A 25,576-nucleotide genomic window follows, 5' to 3' on the forward strand; every position below is an offset into this window, starting at 1 on the left:
AATCTTCTTGCATCTTTCTTATAAAGACCCTTGTGTTTACATTGGGTGCACCAGAATAATCTCCCCATCTCAAAATCCTTAACTTAATAAACACATCTGCAAAGTCTCTTTTGTCATGTAAGGAAACATAGTCACAGGTTCTGGGGACTGAGATGTGGACATCTTGGGGGGAACATCCTTCTGTCCAGCAGGTCTGTTGTGAGGATTAAATGAGATAATATAGGTAAGCACAGGGCTTGGTATATTTAATAATTTCCTTCCTCTGTTTCCCTATGCCACTGCAACTCCATCACACTCACTGGGTGACTTCCTACTAACAGTATTTATCCTCCCTCAGCTTCAGTTTCTTCACTTGCTAATAGTAATAAAAAGGCATACATGGGGATTAAATGTCTCACTTCATTATTTCATCTGGCCCTGACATACATCATAAATGGGAATAATCTGTGAGTGTTGTGGATAACTCTACATATCAGAGGATAAAAAGACTTCCTTCCATTTCTAGAACATGACATTTCAGTTCCAGCTCTGAGCCTTTCTGCATTTACAGTACCTGTCTCATCATTCAAGACTCAGTGCAAATGCCACCTCCTTGAAGAGGCCTTCTCTGGGCATAGCAGCCAGAGTGGAACCCCCCAGCGACATCTTTTTCTTTCAGTTGTCACTATCTGCAATTATCGGGTTTATTGGTTTGTTTAAATGATGATTCTCTGTCTCCAATTACAATGTAGGTTCCATGAGGGCAGAGGTCTCCTCTACCTTCTCCCGCATTGTATCCCCAGCACTGTTGCCTGACATTCATTATTAAATAATTCATTCAGCAAACAGTGCTTGAGAGCCTGCTATGGGCTAGGCACTATTCTGAGTACTGGAGAGCCAATAATAAACATGCAGACAAGGTCCCTGCTCTCATGGGAATGAGAATCAGCACTGAGAAAGCAGGTATCCTTCCTTTTCCCCTCTCCTTCCTCTTTGCCTCTGGACTCAGGGCTTCTACATGGAGTTGTACAACTTGTACACAACAGAACATGAATGACACTCCCTCCCATACACAACCACTGTACTATGCACAACCATTACAGTGGATCTATTCAAAATGGACCCTGAAGAGAAACTGGAAAAAACCAAAAAGTATAGCTATCTTGGGGTACAGAAGTCTTTCTAAGGCATCAACCAACCAAAGAGAAAGATGAAAAGAGGATGAGAAAGATTAAGCTTCTGTAGCTTAACAGAAGGAGGAAAACGATTTAAAAAAAAAAAAAAAAAGCATTGCTCTGGACACCAGTTATTAGAACTACTTAAAAACGGGCATTCCCAAGTAAAGGTCAGGTAGGATTTAAATCAAGTTTATGTGAGCTTAGACATAAATAAGGCAGAGACTCTCCAGACAGGAAAGAAAGAACTGTGTGCATATCTGACCAGTGGGTCTCCTAGAAATAGCGGCCTCGGGTTTCCTGGTGCCGCCAAGGAAGGAAGGGCCAGCAGGCCAGATGTCCTGCGGCCGCTGGCAGCGGTGGTCCCAGAAGCTCACTGGGTTGGTGCCCAGAAGCTCTAGGACTCTAGGATTGTTGCTCCTGGCAGCTGCCAGGAGCTTGTTGTGAAGCCTGTCTTGGAGCAGCCGGGGCACAAAGGCACCCTGGCACTGGCAGCAATTTCAGAAAGGAATAAAGGAAGTGTGTGTTTGTGTGTAGGGGAGGTTGAAAGAGAATTTGTTTCAGCAAATATAATTTTATTTTTCCGTAATCAGTATAAAATCCAGAAGATTACAAGCAAACGCTGTGTAAAAGGTTGGAGGAAAGAAATATGAAAGGCTTTAGCCCAGACCCTATAAAGGGTTAAATTATTCAATTAAGATATATGTGTGCTGGAATTATGAATTTTTTACTTTCTATTTTATCTGTATTTTTACAATGAATAGTATTTTTTTTATCACCAGGGAAAATAAAGCTAGTTTTTTCTTAACACAAAGGAACTTTGCAAGTGATACTAATTATGTAAGATTTTGTGGCAGTATCTCATAAAATACAGCTACTTTAATACTCCAAAAATAATTCTTGGCATCTTGGTTTATACATGATTTCCAAAAGTTCTATTAATTTTCTAATTGTCATCAAGGACACTATAGTCCTCAAATTTAATTCATACAAGAAACCACAATATTCTTTAAAGAATACATGCAACAATATGTATTCTTGAGGACATTATGTTGAGTGAAATAAACCAGACAGAAAAGGACAAATATTGTGTAATTTCACTGTTATGAACCAATCAAAATAAACAAACTCATAGATTTAGAATCTAGAATACAGGTTACCAGGAGATAGACAGGGGTTAGAGAACGGGGAGTTGATGCTTAACTTGGACAGAGTTTCTATTTAGGCTGGTAGGAAAGGTTTGGAAATGGATAGTGGTAATGGGAGCATATTATTGTGAGTTGTAACAGCACTGAACTATACAGGTGAATGTGGTTAAAAGAGGAAACTTTGGGATTGTATATTATTAGAACAAAAGTTAAAAGATACAGCATGGGACTGTACAACACAATGAACCCTACTGTAGACTAGGGACTATAATTAATAGTCTTAACAATTATAAGAATGTTCTTTCATGAATTATAACAAATGTATGATACTAATACAAGGTGGTAACAACAGAGTGGTATATGGGGAGAAAAAACACCTCATGTAAATAATGGGTGATAGGACTATCTTAATAATCTTTCATCAATTGTAACAAAGATAACTACTGTTAAAAAAATAGTACAATTTATTTTTTTATATATTGCTATCATTAATGAGAACAAATGTTCCATACCAATGCAAGGCGTTGGTGGTGGGGTGGTGTACAGGAATCCTGTATTTCCTGCATGATTGTTTTGTAAACTCACAATAAAAAAAAAAAGGAATACATATATCTACTGGTAAGATGTGCAGATATAATAACAATTCCATGATGAAACAGTAATGCTGAGTTAAAACACACAAAGGACTCAGCACAGTGTCTGACTTGGGTATACACAATAACCATTAGCTGCTAATGCTGCTGCTCCTGCTGTCTCTGCCGCTGCAAACACTGCAGACCCACATCTCTTATAGAAATCCCTTGGAGCGAGGTGGGTTTCAGAATCTAGACTCTTTCAGAGTTTAGAAAGGTACCACATTTTATTTAACTCCCTCTAAGAAGTCTAAGGGAGTACCTCATATTCAAACACATTTTTATTTCTACAGCAAACTTTTTGAATATGCACACCAAGTGGAATAAAAAATGAATATCAGAAAACATCAGGGCCGGTCAAGTTTGGCCACCAAATTAAATATAAAAAAACTTACTTTTCCAAAATTTTTGTCATCCCAGTATTGCACACATGGGACTGTAAACCTATATTATTAGGATTACTCTTTATATTACCCCATAGAGTTTCTCACATGCACAGCTTTTTTTTTTTTCTACATTGAGGAAAACAGGCATTTAAATTGTTTAGAAAAGCAATGTTCATTCAATTAAAATTCAAAGGACAGTTTAATGATTTCAGACAATTAAGCCAAATGTTCAGGAATGATAAACATTAGACTCAGTGGTTCATTTCTTATGGGGAAAGAGAGAGATGGAACCAGGAGGGGTTACACAAGGGACTACAACTATTTTGGTAATGTTTTATTTTTCAACTTGGGTAACTGGTATCTAAGTATTTGGTATACTAGTTAAGACATTCAAAATAATACAAAGAATAATTCATAATAACTTTTAAAAAAAATCAAGTTAAGTTACAAACTTAGTGAACATTTTCAACAGAAATACAAGAACTTCTGCCCTAATAGGGACTCACATTATGGAAAACCTGCAACTTATCAGCAACCAGGCAGAAATCCCTCAAGAGGATCTTCATTAAATACCAGCAGCAATTAAGAAACCAAGTTCTCTTGCTCAGGAAGCACTTCTAATCTGAATGTACAATCTGAATTTAGCTTGTGTGACATTTACAATCATTCCTATATAGCTTTCACCTCACAAGCCCAAAACAGACTGACCACAAACTAACTCTGAGTCAAACAAGTGAAGTCCATTCACTGTAGTTCCTGTTGTAGACAAAACTGACCCTATTCTAACTACTAAGAGATTGCCAGAGAATGTGAATAGGCAAAGAGAAAATATGGGGAGACCATAATTCAGCAGAAAAATATAACAGTTTTGAAGGATATTGTTCATCAGCATTATTTGTTCCTAAGCAAATTCTAGTTTTACTACCTTTAAGGAATCTTGATTCTTTGAGTTTTCACATACAGAATCTCACTGAAATTTCAAAATGACCTACCATATAAAGTAGATGAGCAAATTTATCTCTATTTTACAAAGAGGAGATGAAACATAATAGTAGTAAAATAATTGGCCTAGCAACACAATTCTTATCAAATGTAGAAGGGAACAGGAACCTAAGTCCCTTATTTTTTCCTGGTACATTCAAATATGTCTTACTATAAAAAAACACAATCTAACAGTTTTACCTTCCTCTATCGAATCAAGGGTGAAAAAACAGAAACTGTTCATCCCCGTTTCTTTCATTAAAAGAAAAAAAGTTAAGACTCCAAGTCAGGGTTCACAAACACTTCCATCATATAACATTCAAGGGGATACATCTTCTGTGAAACAACATATGTAAGAACTAATGCAAAACCTCTCCTATCCATTGCATTCATTTCAATCTCCCCACACAGCCTCAAATGTTGTAGAATTTTCTAAGTTTGAGGAAGAGAGAAAGAGCAATGCCATCCATTTTTAGCACAATTGAGAATTGATCAGGTTTTAACAGAAAACGCACAACTTCCATCAAGAGTAAATAGGTAATTGTCCCTACTGTACACCAAGAACCACACAATTTCATCAAAAGATACAATCTCATTCTCACAAACAACAGTCAGTCCTATCGGCATAAATAACATGTCATTAGGAACTTCTGAGGAAGATGGTGGCGTAGGAGCTACAGGATTCATTCCTTCTCTAAAAACAGTTGCCAAACAAGCAGGAACTGTCTGAAACAACTTTTCTGGGGCTCCAGAGGCCAGGGGAGCACTCTACAGCATCCAGGGAGAGTGGGACAAAGAGGCTGAGAAACAGCGGTAAAGATCTGTGAGTAGCTTGCTTCACGGCAGCTACCAGCACCCACCCCCAACTGTCAGGGTGAGCCACCTCAGGTCTGGTACCTGCTGTGGATGGAGAGGGAGGTGGACGCCCTCTTCCCCAAGAACAGGCTAGGGGGCCACGGCTTAGTACTGATCATTGCTTTTGATCAGCAAATTTAGATTGCTGAATTCCAGCTCTGAACTGCTGTTTTAACCCATCTGCCACCACTATTGCTTCAACCCTGCCCCCAACAGGGGCAAAGGCAGTGGAGGTTTTAAGACGCAGGGAATTCTTAGGGCTGAAGGGAACAGGTTGCTAAACAGTGCCATCTGCTGGGCAGGCCAGGAAAGCACAGCTTCAAGGAGCTGTCAAAAAGGCTATGGCATCTTTGCTGACCTATCCCCAGAGCACTTAGGAGTTGGTCTACACACCCTTCATTTTGGCTGGAAAATACTGACTTGGGAAAGTCCTCTCTAGGGTGACCCTTCTCCCAGAATTTGCCCTCTAGACAAAAGCAGCCAGAGGCAACAAAAGGAGAGTAAAAAACTACATTGGCAAAACAAAAATAAACAGGACAGCTTAAGATACCTGGAGAAGGAATAGAGGAAAGGAAGTTTTCTCTCCTAGGGGTGAAACAATTGTGCAAATACCACAATTTTAAAAACTATACCATATACTCAGGGCAAGATTCAGATGAAGAGCTGAAAAAATCTATCAGTTAAACATGGGCAATTATAAGTCTAGAATAAGTTGAACCAAGTATCAAGTAAGAGCCTTAACACAAAGCCAATTAATAATAAAGCCCTAGGCAAGAGAGAAAAACCAACCTTTAGAGTAAACTCATCAAGATAATCAGATGCCTAAACATTAGAAAAAAATTACAAGCCATACTAAGAAAGAGAAAGATATGGCCCAGTCAAAAAAACAACTTAAAACTTCAGAGAACACACAGAATTTGGAACAACTAATCGAAGATGTTCAAACAAATATCCTGTATCAATTCAAAGAGATGAAAGAAAATATGGCTAAAGAGATAAAGGATATGAAGAAGACACTGTGTTAGCATAAAGAAATATATGAAAGTATGAAAAGAAACATAACAGAACTTACGGGAATGAAAGATACAATAGAGATTAAAAATACATTAGAGGCATACGACAGCAGATTTGAACAGGGAGAAGAAAGAATCAGTGAACTAGAAGATAGGACAATCAAAATCTCTCAGACAGATGAACAGAAGAGAAAAGAATAGGAAAAAAATGAGCAATGTCTCGGGGATTTGAAGGACAGCATGAAGTGCACAAATGTACGCATCATGGGTGTCCCAGAAGAAGAGAAGGGAAAAGTGCAGAAAGAATATCTAAAGAAATAATGGCAAAAAATGTCCCAACTCTTATGAAAGATACAAATATGCATGTCCAAGAACTGCAACGCAAAAACAACAAATCCTAACAGACCTACTCCAAGACATATACTTCCAAGAATGTCACATGGCAAAGATGACAAAAGAATCCTGAAAGCAGCAAGAGATAAGAGACTCCTCACATACAAGGACTCCGCAAATAGACTAAATGCCACTTTCTCATCAGAAACCATGGAGGCAAGAAAGCAGTGGTATGATATATGAACCCAAGTGGAGTTCATTCCTGGCATGCAAAGGTGGTTCAAAATAAGAAAATCAATCAATGTAATACAATACGTTAACAAATCAAAAGGGAAAAATTAAATGATAATCTCAATAGACACTGTGTCGGTTTGAATGTATTGTGTCCCCCAAATGCCATTGTCTTTGTAGTTTTGTGGGACAGACGTTTTTGGAGCTGGTTGGATTTGCTTGGAATGTGCCCCACCCAGCTGTGGGAGATGACTCTGATGAGATGTTCCCATGGAGGCGTGGCCCCACCCATTCAGGGTGGGCCTTGATCGGTGGAGCTATATAAATGAGCTAACTGGGGGGGGGGGGGGGTGAGTGCAACTGGGAGTGATGTTTTCAAGAGGAGCAAGCTTGCTAGAAAGGAACGTCCTGGGAGAAAGCCGTTTCGAGGCCGGAGCTTTGGAGCAGATGCCGGCTGCCTTCCTAGCTAGCAGAGGTTTTCCAGACACCACTGGCCGTCCTCCGGTGAAGGTACCCGATTGCTGGTGTGTTACCTTGGATGCTTTGTGGCCTTAAGACTGTAACTGTGTAGCAAAATAAACCTCCATTTTATAAAAGCCTATCCATCTCTGGTGTTTTGCATTCTGCAGCATTAGCAAACTAGGACAGACACTGAAAAGGCATCTGACAAAATTCAACATTCCTTTTTGATAAAAACAGATCAAAGGGTAGGAATTGAAGGGCATACATAAAGCCAGCATAATATTCTATGGTGAGAGGCTGAAAGACTTCCTCCTAAGATCAGGAATGAGTTAAGGAAGCCACTGTCACCTCTATTACTCAATATTGTGCTAGAAGATCTAGCCAGAGCAATTTGGCAAGAAAAAGAAATAAAAGATATCCAAATTGGAAAGGAAGAAGTAAAACTGTCATTATTTGCAAATGATATGATCTTATACTTGGAAAATCCTGAGAAACTGACAACAAAGCTACTTGAGCTAATAAACAAATCACCAGAGTGGCAGGATACAAGATTAATGCACACAAGTCAGTAATGTTCCTATACACCAGCAAGGACCTAACCGAAGAGGCAATTAAAAAAAAAAAAAAATTCCATTCACAATAGCAACTAAAAAAATCAAGTGCCTAGGAATAAACCTAACAAAGGACATAAAAGACCACTAAACAGAAAACTACAAAACTTTACTAAAAGAAATAAAAAAGAACCTAAATAGGTAGAAAGATATTCCATGCTCACAGATAGGAAGGCTAAACATTGTTAAGATGTCAATTCTACCCAAAATGATCTATAGATTAATGCAATTCCAGTCAAAATTCCAACAACCTACTTTGCAGACTTGGAAAAGCTACTTATTAAATTTATTTGGAAGGGAAAGGGGTCTTGAATTGTCAAAAACATCCTAAAAAAGAAGAATGAAGTGGGAGGACTTACATTTCCAGACTTTTAAGGCTACTATAAAGTCACAGTGGTCAAAACAACATGGTATTGGCACAAAGACAACATATTGATCAATGGAATCGAATTGAGAGTTCAGAAATAGACTCCCAGATATACAGTCAACTTATTTTTTATAAGGCCCCCAAATCCACTGAACTGGGACAGAACAGTATCTTCAAGAAATGGGGCTGGGAGAACTGGATATCCATAACCAAAAGAATGAAAGAGGACCCCTACCTCACACCCTATGAAAAAATTTAACTCAAAGTGGATCAAAGACCCCAATATAAGAGACAGCACAATAAAACTCTTAGAGGATAATAGAGGTAAGCATCTTCAAGACCTAGTTTTAGGAGGTTGCTTCTTAGGCCTTATACCCAAAGCACAAGCAATGAAAAAAGAAATAGACAAATGGGAACTTCTCAAAATCAAAATCTCCTGTACCTCAAAAGTTTTTCAAAAAGGTGAAGAGACAGCCAACTTAATGAGAGAAAATATTTGGAAACCATAAATCTGATGAGACATACCCTGCATATATAAAGAAATCCTACAAATCAACAACAGTAGTACAAACAGCCCAATTATAAAATGGGCAAAAGATAGGAAAAGGCATTTTTCCGAAGAGGAAATACAAATGGCTAAAAAACACATGAAAAGGTTGGGGGACAGGGTGGGGGATGGGGAGGAGTTGGGCCATGAGGATCATGATTTAGCGGCCCACATCCACAACAGAGATAATGGCAGGCAGCAGGCGGCTGAAGAGGCATTAGAGGCATCTTGTGAGGCAAAGGTGTCTACAAAACTGTGAATGATAAAAGAACTTTACTCGAAATTTAAGAGTACCCTGATAATGAGGTACAGAAAAACCAAGTACTAATTCTGGAAGACTGGCAAGAAAAGTGGGTGAGCCACAACATTGCATTTTATCAAGAACAAGGACATCAGCTATTAAGGAAGCATTTGGATACTTTTCTTAACAGCAAGAGTGGACTCAGGATATTTTTTCCTTTTTGTGGAAAAGCAGTTGAGATGAGATGGTTTGCAGACCTGGGACACAGCATAGTTGGTGTGGAGATCAGTGAACTTGGGATTCAAGAATTTTTTACCAAGCAGAATCTTTCTTACTCAGAAGAACCAATTGCTAAAAACACCGTGGCAAAGGCAGAGGATAAAAGCAGAGGCAGCGGGAAGAAAGGCCTGAAACTAAAAGCCACTTCCCAAGAATCTCAAGAGACAGCAGTCACTGGGGATGGGGCGGCGGAAAGCGGGGTTCAACCCCTGAAAGCAGCTGCCTACCCTCCAGGCTTCAGCATTTCAGAGACAAGAATAAGCAGCGGCGACACTTAATATTCACGCAGTGGAAACAGCAGGAGCAGAAGGAAAAGTTGGCAGCTAAGAAAAAATTTAAAAAGGAGAGAGAGGCTCTTGCTGATAAGGCTCCACCAAAGCCTACACCCAAGACCATCGACAATCAGCGAATACATGATGAAACCACAGTAGATCCTAATGACAAAGAGGTTGCTTATGATGAAGATACAGATGAATTTGCTTCTTACTTCAACAGACAGACTTCTCCCAAAATTCTCATCACAATATCAGACAGACCTCACGGGAGAACAGTATGGCTCTGTGAACAGCTGTCTACAGTTATATGAAACTCACATGTTTATTACAAAAGAGGACTGGCTCTGAAAAAAATTATTTCACAGTGCATCTGTAGAGATTTCACAAATCTAATTGTTATTAATGAAGATCGTAAAGCACCAAATGTACTTATTTTGAGTCACTTGCCACATGGTCCAACAGCTCATTTTAAAATGAGTAGTGTTCGTCTGCGTAAAGAAATCAAGAGAAGAGGCAAGGACCCCACAGAGCACATTCCTGAAATAATTATGAATAATTTTACAACACGGCTGGGCCATTCTATTGGACATATGTTTGCATCTCTGTTTCCCCATAATCCTCACTTTATCAGAAGGCAGGTTGCTACATTCCACAATCAGTGGGATTATGTTTTTTTCAGATTTCACAGATGCATATTCAAGAGTGAAAAGAAAGTAGGAATTCAGGAGCTTGGACTACATTTTACCTTAAAATTAAGATCTCTTCAGAAAGGAACCTTTGATTCTAAATATGGAGAATATGAATGGGTGCATAAGACCCGGGAAATGGATATAAGTAAAAGAAAATTCCATTTATAAAGTACTGAGGAAATAGTATTGGATTTATTTATTTATTTTTTGGGGTGTATAGTTTTTTGGGTTTTTTTAATAATTTAATTTTATTGAGATATATTCACATACCATACAGTCATACAAAGCGTACATTCAATTATTCACAGTACCACCATACAGTTGTGCGTCCATCACCAAAATTAATTTTTGAACATTTTCATTACCACACACACAAAAGTAATAAGAATAAAAATTAAAGTGAAAAAGAACAATTAAAGTAAAAAAGATCAAAAAAAAAAAAGAACCAACTGCTGAAATTCCTGGATCCAATGTATTTAAGAGTTCTTCAGGGAACATTTCATTGTACTGTTGCATCATTTTTTTATCTTTTCAGAGTAAATATTGGCAAATTTGACAGGATTTGGGATAGAGGTACCTTAGTCGCTGTTAATCCAGGTGATCGGGAATGCTATGTTGCTACAATGTTGTCCCCAACAAGAAAAAGTCCACTACCTGGCAACTGTTGTTTCTTATGATCCAACTAAACATGCAGGCCCACCATTTTATATTCCAGACACTGAAATTAACAGGTTGTTTGGCACAAAATGCAATATTATTTGCCTTGAGAAGGTTGATGCTTTTGAAAAATGACATAAAAGTTGGGGAATTGACTCATATTTGAAAAATTATATCTATTTACAGATAAATAAAATCTAGCACATCAACATGTTCTTGGGCAATTGGAAAATTACACTCAGGCATGAAAATATACCGAATGACTTAAAAAATCATTCACCAATCACATCACAGAGATCTTTGTTCAAAAATGCATATTAACTTTTTAGAGAAAAGCATATTCTAAAATGTTTAAGTGACTACCTTGAAAAGGAGAGTGCAATTAGGGGTTAAAGCAGACTACCTGTCTGTCTGACTTACAGATTGTAACTAGCTTTTACCATCAGCATGTATTACTTGTATAATTAATATTTAAAAGGGAAATACAATGCATAACAAAGAAATAAAAGAGATGTAGAAAAATTAACATTGAGTGTAACACTTTAATAAGGTGCAAGGTAAAAAGAAAGTAATCTAAGAAGTTACATAAAATAATAATTTTTACTACAAACATCCCTTATGTACCACTTTTCACATTTTGTCTCCTTATATAATAATTTTATGTATAAGAGAAACAAATTTAAAAGTTTAGTTAGATGAATTAACGTATATGGAACCAAGTGTTTTTCCTAAATTGTAAAAATTTTAAAAATATTAAAATTAAGTTTTTTTCTGAGTTTGGAAGTTTTTGTTTCCTCTAGGTTGATCTTGTTTAAATTATAGTCTTATGAAGTACACTATGAGTTTAGATGAGAATCTGTTTTTTCATTAACACTCATGTTATTGAATCAAACAGTCTCTTCTACCTACACTACCTGAAATCTAAAAGGTTTAGATTGTTTAGCTCACGTAAACAGAATGATGTATTTTATTAAAAATAAGTTACTTGTGTGCAAAAAAAAAAAAGAAAAACTGTTCATCTTCACTAGCTATTATGGAAATGCAAACCAAAACCACAATGAGAGGACTAAGGCTGAGGTACTGGTAAATAGCACTGACAAGCAGCCCCTCACGCGGCTGAGGAGGGGCTGCCCAGAAGCATGAACAGAGACCGCACAAGTTCCGAGAGCTGCACCTGAAGTGGGGAAGTTAAGGGGGTGTTATTAAAGGTGTTAAAACCCATCAGTCCCTGAGACTTTTCCTCAACCTAATCAAGATCAAGAGAAATGATCCCTGACTGTTCAAGATGGTGGAACTTCCAGCTCAGTCCACCCTCAGAAGCACTGAACAGCCAATAACAACTGGCAGAAACATCTTTCTCAAAGCTCCAGAAAAGTTAAAGGACTACAGTAACAGGGCAAGCACTGAATCAAGAAAAAGGCTCTTTAAAAGTGGTAGGATCTCATGCCACCCTGGCTGCTCCGTCCCCCACCCCTCTCACCAACTCAGCGTGGAGCCGCCTGCACTCCCAGTGTAGATCCCTGGTCCGGGTTCCAGAGGGTACAGGGAAACCCTCATGTGTGTACTGAGAGTATGTATGTCAGGCCCATTCTGGTCGTGGTCTGAGGGATTCACCATCCTATAACTCACCCTATACATAGAAGGCAGCTCATGGAACTCTTCCACAGAATGGCCATGGGAGAGCAGTCAACTCATGTTGTCAGGGGCAAGGGACTGGTGGCTGTAGGACATATAGTGTAGTTACCCAGGGATGTGAGAAAACCATTTCCTAGAGAAGGAGAGAACAGGTACATGGGGAATTTCTAGGGCCACATGTGCATTCCCAATACAATCTGCATGGGCAGAAAAGATCAGGGAGACCCCTAACCTTTGTTTGGCCTGAGCTAATCTCTCATTGCTTGGATGAGCACTTGCATAGGTCAATCTGCAAAGACTGGGAAATGTTTTCTATCTTTCTTTCTTTCTTTTTTAGCTCCTGGCAATCAAGGAAGCTCTTTCATAACATTAGCCGGATACCTGTTTACAGAAAAGACACTTTCGAGTCTAAACTTCAGCAATAACAAATTAAAATATCAAAATGTCCAGGTTTCAACAAAAGATTACAAAACATACAAAGAAACAGGAAGTGATGGCCCAGGCAAAGGAGATTAAAGCATTAGAAACCATAAATGAGGAGGAGCAGACCTGTGACTTTCCAGATAGACTTTTAAATATGGTCCTAAATATGATGAAAGAGCTAAAGGAAAACACGGACAAAGAACTAAAGGAAATCAGGAAAACAATAGAAACACAGAGACTATAGAGACTATAGAGAGATGGTAATTATGAAAAGGAACCGAATAGAACTGAAGACCACAGTAACAGTGGTTCTGTTTTAACAGAAATAAAAAAATTTCCTGGGGGGTTTCAACAGCAGATTGGAACTGGCAGGAAAAAAGAATCAGAGAACTTGAAGATAAGACAAATGAAATCATTCAGTCTGAGAAGCAGAAAGAAGAATGAAGTGAACAGAGCCCAAGGAACTGGTGGGACACCATCAGGTATACCTGTATATGCACTGCAGGAGTCCCAGAAGGAGAAGAAACAGAATATTGAAATAAATAGAGGCTGAAAACTTCCCACTTTAATGAAAAACATGAATATACATATCCAAGAACCCTTAACAAACTCCAAATAGGATGAACCCATGTCAAAGAGAAATTTGGAAGTCGCAAGAGAGAAGCAACATGACACAAGCAAGGGAACCTCAATAAGATTAAACACTGATTTCTCATGGGAAACCATGGAGGTAAGAAGGCAGTGCGGAGACATTTCAATTTCAAGCAAAAAAAAAAAAAAAACTGCCAACCAAGAATTCTTTATTCTATATCTGGCAAAACTGTCTTTCAAAAATGGATAAATTAAGACATTCCAAGATAAACAAAAGCTAGGAGAGATCCATTACCACTAGACCGGCCCTAAAAGACATGCTAATGAGAGGTCTATAGATGGACAGGGAAGGACAGTAGACTATAGATTGAAGCCACATGACAAAATAAAAGGTCTCTGGTAATGGTAACAACATGGGTAAATATAAAGGCCAGTACTATTGTATTGTTGGTTTTTAACTCTATTTTTAAATTTCTATAGGATCTAAAAAGCAAATGAATAGAGATATCATGGGCAAGATGGCGGCATAGAGAGGAGTGGAAGCTAAGTAGTCCCCCTGGAACAACTACAAAAAACCAGAAACAACTAGTAAATAATCCAGAATAACTGTGGGGAGACAAACGAGACTGTCCACTCATCATACACCAACCTGAATTGGGAGGAATGCCTGAGAACACAGCATAAAATCTGTAAGTAAAACCTGCGGATCCAACTCACGATACCCCCTCCCCCATAGCCCGTGCTGCAAAGCCTGGTGGTGCCAGAGAGAAGCTCTCTCCCAGCAAGCAAATATAGCTCAGCTGAGCTCCAACTGGGGTTTTAAGTAGTGCGTGTGAACTGCTCACTACAGGTACGAATCCCCCAAAAAACAGACAGAGGCTTTGGGTGACGACTGACCTTGGAGAGCCGGAGGGTTGCCTTGGACTAGATCTGAAGGGGACTATCTGTTTCTTTTTCGGCTCAGTGGAGAAGGCCCCAGTCATTTTCAGTTTCCAGGGCTGTGACTCAGAGAAGGGTGTAGACAGCAAAAGCAGAGAGAGAGACCATTGAAATGCTAATGACCTCCACCTGGGGGGTCTGTCTTCTCTAGGAGGAAAGGGGTGGGGCCCTTTCCATTCAGAACCAGACCCCAGAGCCTGGGGGAACACGGCCACACCTCCTCACACCAGTCAAGAATTATAGGCTAACAGGCGTCACCTGCTGGGCAGAAAAGCACAGTGACCTGAGGCATCAAAGGGTGGAGCAACTTTCTAAGACACACCCTCAGGGAAACCAGATACTGAATATTTCTTCCCTCTGGGACCTGAGCCTGTTCTGGTCTGGGAAAACCTGATTTGGATAACCAAGGAAACCATGCCTAGACAACAGAAAATTACAACCTACACTAAGAAAAACAAAGTTATGGTCCAGTCAAAGGAACAAACGTACACTTCAACTGAGATACAGGAATTTAAACAACTAATGCTAAATCAATTCAAAAAGTTTAGAGAAGATATTGCAAAAGAGATAAAGGCTGTAAAGGAAACACCGGGCATATATACGGCAGAAATCAAAAGTTCAAAAAAACAATTAGTAGAATCTATGGAAATGAAAGGCACAACACAAGAGATGAAAGACACAATGGAAACATACAACAGCAGATCTCAAGAGGCAGAAGAAAACACTCAGGAACTGGAGAACAAAACACCTGGAAGCCTACACACAAAGGAGCAGATGGAGAAAAGAAGAAAAAAATACGAGCAATGTCTCCGGGAACTCAAGGATGAAACAAAGTACAATAATGTACGTATCATTGGTGTCCCAGAAGGAGAAGAGAAGGGAAAAGGGGAAGAAGCAATAATAGAGGAAATAATTAATGAAAATTTCCCATCTCTTATGAAAGACATAACATTAAAGATCCAAGAAGTGCAGCGTACTCCAAACAGAAGAGATCTGAATAGGCCTATGCCAAGACACTTAATAATCAGATTATCAAATGTCAAAGACAAAGAGAGAATCCTGAAAGCAGCAAGAGAAAAGTGATCCATTACATACAAAGGAAGCTTAGTAAGACTATGTGTGGATCTCTCAGCAGAAACCATGGAGTCAAGAAGGAAGTGGCGTGATATAGTTAAGATACTGAAAGAGAAAAACCGCCAACCAAGAATCCTATATCCAGCAAAGCTGTCCTTCAAATATGAGGGAGAGCTCAAAATATTTTCTGACAAACAGACAATGAGAGACTTTGTGAACAAGACACCCGCCCTAAAGGAAATACTAAAGGGAGCACTACAGAGTGATAGAAGACAGGAGTGCGTGGTTTGGAACACAATTTGGGGAGATGGTAGCACAGCAATGTAAGTACACTGAACAAAGATAACTATGAATACAGTTGAGAGAAGAAGGTGGGGAGCATGTGAGACACCACAAGAAAGGAGGAAAGATAAAGACTGGGACTGTGTAACTTGGTGAAATCTAGAGTATTCAACAATTGTGATAAAATGTACAAATATGTTCTTTTACGAGGGAGAACAAGCAAATGTCAACCTTGCAAGTTGTTAAAAATGGGGAGGCACTGGGGGAGGGATGTAATCAACATAAACTAGAGACTGTAACTAATAGAATTATTGTATTATGCTTCCTTTAATGTAACAAAGGTGATATAACAAGGTAAATGCAGATAAGAGGGGGGGATAGGGGAGGCATGTTAGACACTTGACATTGGTGGTATTGTCTGGTTCTTTACTCTACTTTAATTTAAGGTTAGTTTTCCTTTTGCTGCTTCCTAGCTGTCATTTTTTTTCCCTCTTTCTTTTGCCTCTCCACCTTCTTTGACTCTCCCTCCTGCCTTGTGGAAGAAATGTAGATGCCCTTATATAAATAGTGGTGAAGGTGGTGAACACACAAATATATGACCATACAGAGAACCATCGATTATTTACTTGGGATGGAATGTATGATGAGTGAACAAAACCATATTAAAAAAAAAAAAATGGGATGATGACAAAACCTCGAGGGCAATATACTGAGTGAAATAAGCCAGATACATAAGGACAATTATTGCAGGGTCTCACTGACAGGAGTTATAATATGTAAACTCATAGACATGAAATATAAGGTACCAAGATATAGGACGAGGCTTAAGAATGGCGAGCAGTTGCTTAGTATGAGCAGAATGTTCAAGTAGGATGAACTTAGATGTTTGGAAATGAACAGAGGTGTTGGTAGTAAGATGTGAGAATAACTAACAGTGCCGAACGGTGCGTGGATGGGGTGGAAAGGGGAGGCTCGGAGTCATGGATGTCACCAGAAGGAAAGCTGGAGGTCAGAAGATGGGAATGTATAAAACTGAATCCTATGGTGGGCAATGTCCATGATCAACTGTACAAATACTAGAAATAGCTTCCATGAACCAGAACAAATGTATGACAATACAACTCGAAGTTAATAATAGAGGGGCATATAGGGAAGAAATTTATACCTATTGCAAACTATATACTACAGTTAGTAGTATTTCAACATTCTTTCATAAACAGTAACAAATGTACTATACCAGTACTATGACTCAACAATTGAGCAGGGTTGGTTAGGGATAGGGGAGGATTAGAGTTTCCTTTTCTTTTTTTCTTTTTTCATCTTTCACTTTATTTCTTGTCTGGAGTAATGAAAAGTTTCTAAAAATTGAACAAAAATTAAGTGTGGTGATGGATGCACAGCTGTATGAGTGTACCCAGGGGCAAGTGATTGTACACTTTGGATCTTTGGATAATTGTATGGTATCTGAACAATCTCAATAAAAATGAAAAAAAAAAAAAAAACAATTTGCAGAATCACTTTGGTAACTTTATTATGAAATATTTTTTTTAAATGTGCCTTTATAAAGTTTCCCTAAATTATTAAAGTATTATTTCTCAGCAAAAGGTTATAAAAATGTAAAAGGCAAAAAATCTGTTTTATCAAAATAACATTTTGATGTTATGTTATGAAATCTTGCACTTCATGTTAACTTTATCATGTCCTTGGTAGTTTAAAAATATTATCTTCTCACTTTTAAAACAGCTAAGTCTTTTCCTTAACTTTAGTTAAATAACAAAAAAAAATACTGTTTCAAACCTGACAGCTTTTAACAATTTGCTTTCTCAAGGTCGAGCCCTAGAAGATATCTTTTTATTCCCAACAGTTACAAAGAAATGTTTGTTCACCTTGGAAAAAAAAAATGAAGTGCTAAAAATGATTAAATTCATGTAATATGTTATAATTTGCAAAAAAATGTTTAGACAATGCGATAAAAATTAAAAACTTCTAACCTTCTTTGGTTACTGATGTGCATAACATCAAACAACAATGTAATACTGCTAGCTATAATTTTAGTTATTTTTAAAGTGTTATCTGTCACAAAAACAGCCAAATTTCCTTCTAAGTTACATTGTCTTACTCTAATGCTTTTCTAAAAGTGCTTACAGTTCACTATAAGTCAGAGCTTCATCTTCAACAACAACAAAAAACAACAAAGACTTTTAAAAAGAAGCAAAATAACTCTGCCATGCTTTGTGAGCAATTATCAAAAAATAATCTGAATTCTGCCATCAAATTTCCTTAAAAACAAAACTGTCAATAATCAACACCATGTCCCAAATATGAAGAACTGAAGAAAAACTCATCACCTTTGTTGCCACAGATCTGTTACAAGCCCTTCTAATTGCAATATAAAATTTTTAAATAAAACAGGGGGATATGTGGGAATTCTGTAGATAAAATATTGTAAACTAAAAAAAAAAACACAAATGAATAAAATATATCAATAAATCAGTGGTTTGAGACATTGGGGGGTAGATATAGGAACAAAGTTCATCTACTATTGAAACGAAGTTGGAATCAAAGAAAACAAGATTGTTATAGATTTAAGATGTTATAGTTAAGCCTCATGGTAACTAAAAAGAAATCATTAGAATATGAAAGCTCACAGAGACGGGTTGTCAGGAGCAAGTATGGGGTGTTAACGCATAAATGGACGTAGGGTTTCTGTTTGGGGAGATGGTATTTTGGTATTACTACTGACCCAACAGATATAAAAAGGATCATAAGAGGATACTATGAACAACTGTATGCCAACAAATTAGACAACCTAGATGAAATGAGCAAATTCCTAGAAACACACAAACAACCTATATTGAATCAAGAAGAATTAGAAGTCATCAATGGGCCAATCACAAATAAAGAGATTGAATCACTCATCAAAAACTTCTCAACAAAGAAACCAGATGACGTCACAGAGGAATTCTACCAATCATTCCAAGAAGGGTTAATATCAATCCTGCTCAAATTCTCCCAAAAAACTGAAGAGGAGGGAACACTACCTAACTCATAATAAGAAGCTAACATCACATTATTACCAAAGCAAGATATAGCTAATAGAAGAAAAGAAAACTACAGACCAATTTGTCTAATGAATATAGATGCAAATCCTCAACAAAATACTTACAAATTGAATCCAGCAGCGCATTAAAAGAATTGCAGACCATGATCAAGTAGGTTTTATCCTAGTTACTCAAGGGTGGTTTAATGCAAGAAAATCAATAATGTAATACACCACATTAACAAATCGAAGGGGAAAAACCATACGATCATCTTGATTGAAGTAAAAAGGCATTTGACAAAATCCAGCATCCTTTCTTGATAAAAACACTTCAGAAGGTAAAAATAGAAGGAAACTACCTCAACATTAGAGGGCAAACATGAAAATCCCACAGATAACAGACAAGAATGCCAGTGTCACACTGTTATTCAACATTGTGCTAGAAATTGTAACTAGAGCAATTAGGCAAGAAAAAGAAATAAAAGGCATCCAAGTTGGAAAGGAAGAAGCAAAACTTTTCACCATTGCAGATGACATGATCCTATATACAGAAAGTCCCAAAAAATCTACAACAAAGCTACTAGAGCCAAAAAAAACAAAAAAACAAACAAACAAACAAAAAAATGAATTCAGCAAAGTGGCAGGATACAAGATCGACACACAAAAATCAATAGTGTTTCTATACACTGCTAATGAGCAATCTGGGGAGGAAATCAAGAAAAAAATTCCATTTACAATAGCAACTAAAAGAATCAAATATCTAGGAATAAATCTAACCAAGGATGTAAAGGACTTGTACATAGAAAACTACAAAACATTGCTAAAAGAAATCAAAAAAGACCAAAATAAATGGAAGGACATTCCACGTTCATGGACTGGAAGACAAAGTATCATTAAGATGTCAATTCTAGCCAAATTGACCTACAGCTTCAACACAATCCCAATCGAAATTTTAACAGCACACTTCGTAGAAACGGAAATTTATTTGGAAGGGTAGGGGGCCCAGAATAGCCAATAATATCTTGAAAAAGAAGAATGAAGTTGGAGGACTCACATATCCTGACTTTAAAGCATATTACAAAGCTACAATGGTCAAAACAGTATGGTACTGGCATAAAGCTAGATATATTGACCAATGGAATCTAATTGAGAGTTCAGAAACAAACACTCAAATCTCTGGCCAATTGATATTTGTTAAGGCTGCCCAGTCCACTCAACTGGGACAGACCGAACTCTTCAATGAATGGTGCTTGGAGAACTGGATAGCCATATCCAAAAGAATGAAAGAGGACCCCTATCTCACACATTATAAAAAATTAATTCAAAATGTATCAAACACCTAAATGTAAGAGCCAGGACTATAAAGCTACTAGAAGAAAATGTAGGGAAGCAACTTCAAGATCTTGTGGAGGCAATGGTTTCTTAGGCTTTATACCCAAAGAACAAGCAACGAAAGAAAAAAATAGATAAATGGGACCTCCTCAAAATTAAAAACTTCTTGCTTCAAAAGACTTTGTCAAGAAACTGAAAAGGCAGCTTATTCAATGGGAGAAAATATTTGGAAACCACATATCCAGTAAGGGTGTAACATCCAGAATATATAAAGAAACCCTACAACTCAACAATAAAAAAGGCAAACAACCCAATTAAAAAATAGTCAAAAGACATGCATACACATTTTTCCAAAGAAGAAATACAAATGGCTAAAAAGCACATGAAAAGATGCTCAACATCACTAGCTATCAGGGAAATGCAAGTCAAAACCACAATGAGTTATCATTTCACACCTACTAGAATGGCCACTACTGAAGGAAAAAACCAGAAAACTACGAGGGTTGGAGAGGTTGTGGAGAAACAGGAACATTCATTCACTGCTCGTGGGAATGCAAAATGGTGTAGCCACTGTGGAAGACAGTTTGGCAGCTCCTCAGGAAGCTAAGTATAGAATTGCCATATGATCTGGCAATCCTGCCACCAGGTTTATACCCAGAAGAACTGAAAGTAGGGACTCAAACAGACATTTGCATAACTATGTTCATAGCAGCATTATTCAAAATTGTTAAAAGACAGAAGCAACCCAAGTGCCCATAAACCAAGAAATGAATAAACTAAATGTGGTATATGCATAATGGAATATTATTCAGCTGTAAGAAGGAATGAAGTGCTGGTACATGCAACAATATGGATGAACCCTGAAGACATTAAGTTGAGTGAAATGTACGATCTCACTGATACGAACTAATTATATAATAAGCAAACTAATAGGGTTAAAAACTAGAATACAGGTTAGCAGGGTATAGATTGGGGGTAGAGAATGGGGGGAGGTTTTGGGTCATGTATGTTAGTAGAATGAAATTTAGAGGATAAAACATGGGACTGATAACACAGTGAACACTGCTGTGGACGATGACTGTGGTTAATAGTACAAATATAAGAATGTTCTTTCATGAATTATAACAAATGTACATCATTATTACAAGGTGTTATTAATAGGATGGTCTATGGGGGAAAATACACCTAATGTAAACTGTGGACTATAATTAACAGTAATGTTTTAATATTCTTTCAATTGTAACAAAGGTATGACAGCAAACCAAAGTGTCAACAGTAGGGGGAGTATATGGGCACGCTGTATTTTTTACATGAATTCTATGTAAACCTACAGCTTCTCTAATTAAAAACAAAAGAAGAAAAATTACATGCAAAAAACATATTAGACTAAGTGAAAGAAACCAGACACAAAGTACTGCATAAATACAAATTAATCTATAGAGACAGAAAAAAAATATGCCATTAAGTACATGATCTTCATTTTTAAGAAGTTTAAAATATAAAGCTTTCTAGAAAGTATGAGGAGAGAGGGGTTCCATTTTGTATTTTGGAAATTTCATGTCTAGAATACTGAATGAAATGAAGGAAAAAGAAAGCAACAAGATATCTGTAAAAGCAGTAAAAGTGGGCAGAACAGCTAATGTAATAGAAGGGAATGAACATCTGTGTAACGATCATGTGCAAAGAGCTGTGCTACATGCTTTAAGGACATTCCTCGTGTAACTTTCATAGCAATCTGAGGACGCTATTATTATTTTCATTTTAGAAGAAATGACATTCACAGATAAATATTGGAAAAAAAAAAAAAGGGTGGTAAAAAATCTCCAAGTATAAGCAGAATTGGATTTAAAATATCCAAATGGTAAAATCCTGTCTACCAAGGTCTTTTAGAAAGATGACATACCTGTAACCTCTGAAACACGCCTGAACGTAAGTTTCCAAATCCGTAGTAGCACTGTGGATTCAAAGCACTTTCTGATACCTCTTCATAGGGGGATTGTTCAATTTGCCAATCAAATTCTTCATCGTCATCATCTACTCCTTCCTCAGAAACTTCAGAAGCACCTAAATGTGTTAAGTATTAGTTTTTTTGTTTGTTTGTTTTGTTTTTTAAAGTACTGAATTTCCTACCTCCAACTTGGGGAAGAAAAGGTATAGAACAAAATGCCTGCCCATGTGCACCAAAAGACATGTACAAGAACATTCATAGCACCATCATTTGTAATAGCCAAAACAAGGAGACAACCCAAATGTCCACCAACAGTAGGACATACAAATAAATGTGGTATATTCCTATAATGGAACGTTGTATAGCAATGAAAGCAAATGGACCTCAGCCACCATATAGCTAAATCTCATAAAAATGTTAAGTGAAAGAAGCCAGACCAAAAAAGATCATATACTGTATGAATCACATATACAATTCAAAAACAGGCAAAATTGGGGATAATGGTTACCCTGGAGAGGGGGGAGGGAGAAGTAATTAAGAGGAAGTAATTAAGATTACAGGGTATTGGAAATATTCCGTTTCTTGACCTAGGTGGTATTCACATTATGTAACTCATTGAACTATACACTACTGATCTTAGCACAAGAAGCTAACATTGTACCAAAGACAGAGAGGTTATTTCAATTGGTCCAAAAATGTGACTGAACTAAGGGTTCAACAGAGTTTTTTATGTCTTTAAATTACATACCATTAAATGAGATTTTTACGTGTCTACTTCCTTATTTTGTCACCAGATGTATCTTTTTCCAATTTCCTATCCACTATATCTCTTCTCCCCTACAAACACATAGCGTTCCAAATACTTCTGTTCATGTTTAGCTGTTCCCAACTGCAATGAACATACCTATTTCTTCCACGAGTGGTTTTGCAGTCCTGGATTTTCTTGGTGCTAGAAGAGCAGTTAACATGTTCAGCCCCTCAAAATGCTGTCCAGGAGTTTCTTTGGGCAATCGAATGGTAAAAATTCCTTAAAAATAAATTTGTACTATGCTCAAATACATTATAATATTCAAAGACTTCACAAATATATCTAAGAAATATATGTTTTGGTAAAATATAATTCTATTTCATAAAGCTCCATAATTATGCTTTAATTAGATTTAGTGAACAAAAATCAAGATAGAAAAAGACACAGGTTTTTCAAAATCACTGATTTAGCAGTAACCTCTATAAGAAATTAATGTACTAAAGTTGCAGAATGCCCTTGTCTTAAAGACATCTTAACCTATTAATAATATTAAAAAGTCCAAGTTAAAACTTCTAAACATTAATGGCCAAAGAAGGTAAGAGCTCAGAATTAACCAATAGCTATTTATAAAATATATTTCTGGGCCAGGAAAAAAGTATATCAGGATACCTAATCCAATGGAGAATAGCAGTAATTTCAAAATATACAAAATCTTAAATAAAGCCATTATAGGTTAATAAAGTTTCTTTGATATTTCAAGAGATATAACCCTAAAGAATGTCTAAGGCAGACTCAAATTCTATCTATGCTGGTCTTTTCTTTCTTTGAATGGGTTTACCAATCATACCTAGGCTTCTCTATGAACTTACTACCTTATTTACAACTACTACATTTTAAAACATTTCACTTCTTTCAGTGTACTGAACTGAATTCTATTATATCAAATACAATTCAACACAAATATTTCTACACATACAATCTTCCTAAATCTGCATACCTTTAAAATTCAATAACTTTTGATTCAATATGCAACCTATCTGCAATTAAAAGCAGATTTAACCTTTCTGTATATGTTATACTTCACAATAAGGAAATAACTGAAATTGTGGAACTGTAACCCATAACATTCTTTGAAATTTGCTCCCTAACTACTTGTTAAATCTCACTTAGAAAGTCAAATCACTTTTCTGTATATATATATGTTATATTTCACAATTAAAAAAATAAAATAAAATAAGCAGATTTACTACCTAACAATGTAGTTTCATTACACTCCAGTATCATATTAATTACATTGCATTTTGGGTTAGAACTTTGTCGTCAAACTTTTTTATCCCATCCTCCCTCCCTTTCCCTAGATCGTTCAGGTCAATAAATATTCTTTGAATAAATTACACAAGAGTACACAAGGCATTCAAATCCAGGGATAAAGGAAAATCCAGTGGCTTCTGTAAAGGGAAAATAAACTGTTTCATGGGTAGCTGAAATGAGACAGATCAAGGATGAGAAAAAAATTCAATCAGCCTTTAAATGCCTCCCATGGACATGTTCTCCCTCACCCACATGTTATTAAATTTTAAGCTTCAAAATTATAAAAGAAACATTTGGCAGCTTAAAAATCATCCACATCTCTTATAATCAATTGCCTTACACATTCTAACTTTTACTTTTAAACACTTCCTAAATGTTGAAGAAGCAGGAAATAAAACATCTAGAAAACAGAACTAGATTATTTAACTTTACTTTGAAAAACATTGTGAAGTATTTTTAAACACTACAGAAAGTATAGTTCTCAAGAAGTCCACAAATAAATGGCACTGGAAATTAAGAAATGTAAAAGAGTAACATGGGTAAGTTAGCACCTATTATATGCTTTATTTAACATGAAGGATCCAAAGAAAAAACTAAAAAAAATTCCAAAGGCAATACCTTTATCTGCATCATAGGACCCTCGCTCGCTTCCATTCTCTACAATTCTTCCAGGAAGGGTTAATCTGCAGATTTAATACAAAGTCTCATGAAGTCCTTAAATTACAAAGGAGCAGAAGTGATCATCAGTGATAGCGTACTTTTACACACTGAAATCTACCCACCATTTTAAAAGGAAATTCCTCAGCCTTTCTTTCACATTTTACAAAGTTAAGTAACTTAGATTCTTTCCCCAGCTAGGGAAAAAAAAGAGATGACTCATCTTTGCATATGAATACCCTCTAGTCACCAATAAAATAGATACTTAAAAAGAAAAACCACAATAAGTATTAGATCTCACTTTTGTTTCAATACTTTCCCCTTCCTTATGAATGAGTTATTTACATACCTGGTGCATGACACAATAGGGGCTCAATACAAACTTACAAATTGGTGTCATATTTTTTTAAAAGAGTCAAAAAAGAGGAAACAATCACAAAGCAACAAAACCAAATGCTTATATTAGGCAAATTATTAATTTTAAAAAAAGCAGAAAACAAAGGTGTTTTTCCCAGTTGTCATTATGACTCATACGTGGATTGTCCCCACTTCCATACCACAGGAAATAAAGTGATTTCCCTGCTTCCAGTTTCATTCTGGTTTGATTGGTCTTCTACTGAGGTCCCAAATGAATTTTTCTAAAGCAGAAATCTGTCACTTTTATATTTGGAAAAGCTTCTATGGATGCTAGATGTTGACCAGATAATTCAAACTCATCAGAATGGTATGTCAGGT

General features: G+C 36.9%; 1 protein-coding gene and 2 pseudogenes across 1 annotated transcript in view; 2 read left to right on the forward strand and 1 right to left on the reverse strand.

Annotated features, from left to right (window-relative positions):
- SHQ1 (SHQ1, H/ACA ribonucleoprotein assembly factor) overlaps nt 1-25,576 on the reverse strand; it is a 114,049-nt gene that overhangs the window by 83,134 nt on the left and 5,339 nt on the right. The window contains exons 2-4 of the mRNA XM_037800377.1: nt 24,803-24,867; nt 23,030-23,152; nt 22,081-22,241 (exon numbers count right to left, since the gene is read on the reverse strand). Coding sequence (XP_037656305.1) covers nt 22,081-22,241; nt 23,030-23,152; nt 24,803-24,867 — 349 coding nt within the window. The remainder of the gene's footprint in view (nt 1-22,080; nt 22,242-23,029; nt 23,153-24,802; nt 24,868-25,576) is intronic.
- On the forward strand, nt 3,037-11,055 carry LOC119510288 (annotated as a pseudogene).
- On the forward strand, nt 9,321-10,372 carry LOC119510297 (annotated as a pseudogene).

The sequence above is a fragment of the Choloepus didactylus genome, chromosome 1 (assembly GCF_015220235.1).
Source record: "Choloepus didactylus isolate mChoDid1 chromosome 1, mChoDid1.pri, whole genome shotgun sequence".
In the NCBI taxonomy this organism is placed as follows: domain Eukaryota; kingdom Metazoa; phylum Chordata; class Mammalia; order Pilosa; family Megalonychidae; genus Choloepus; species Choloepus didactylus.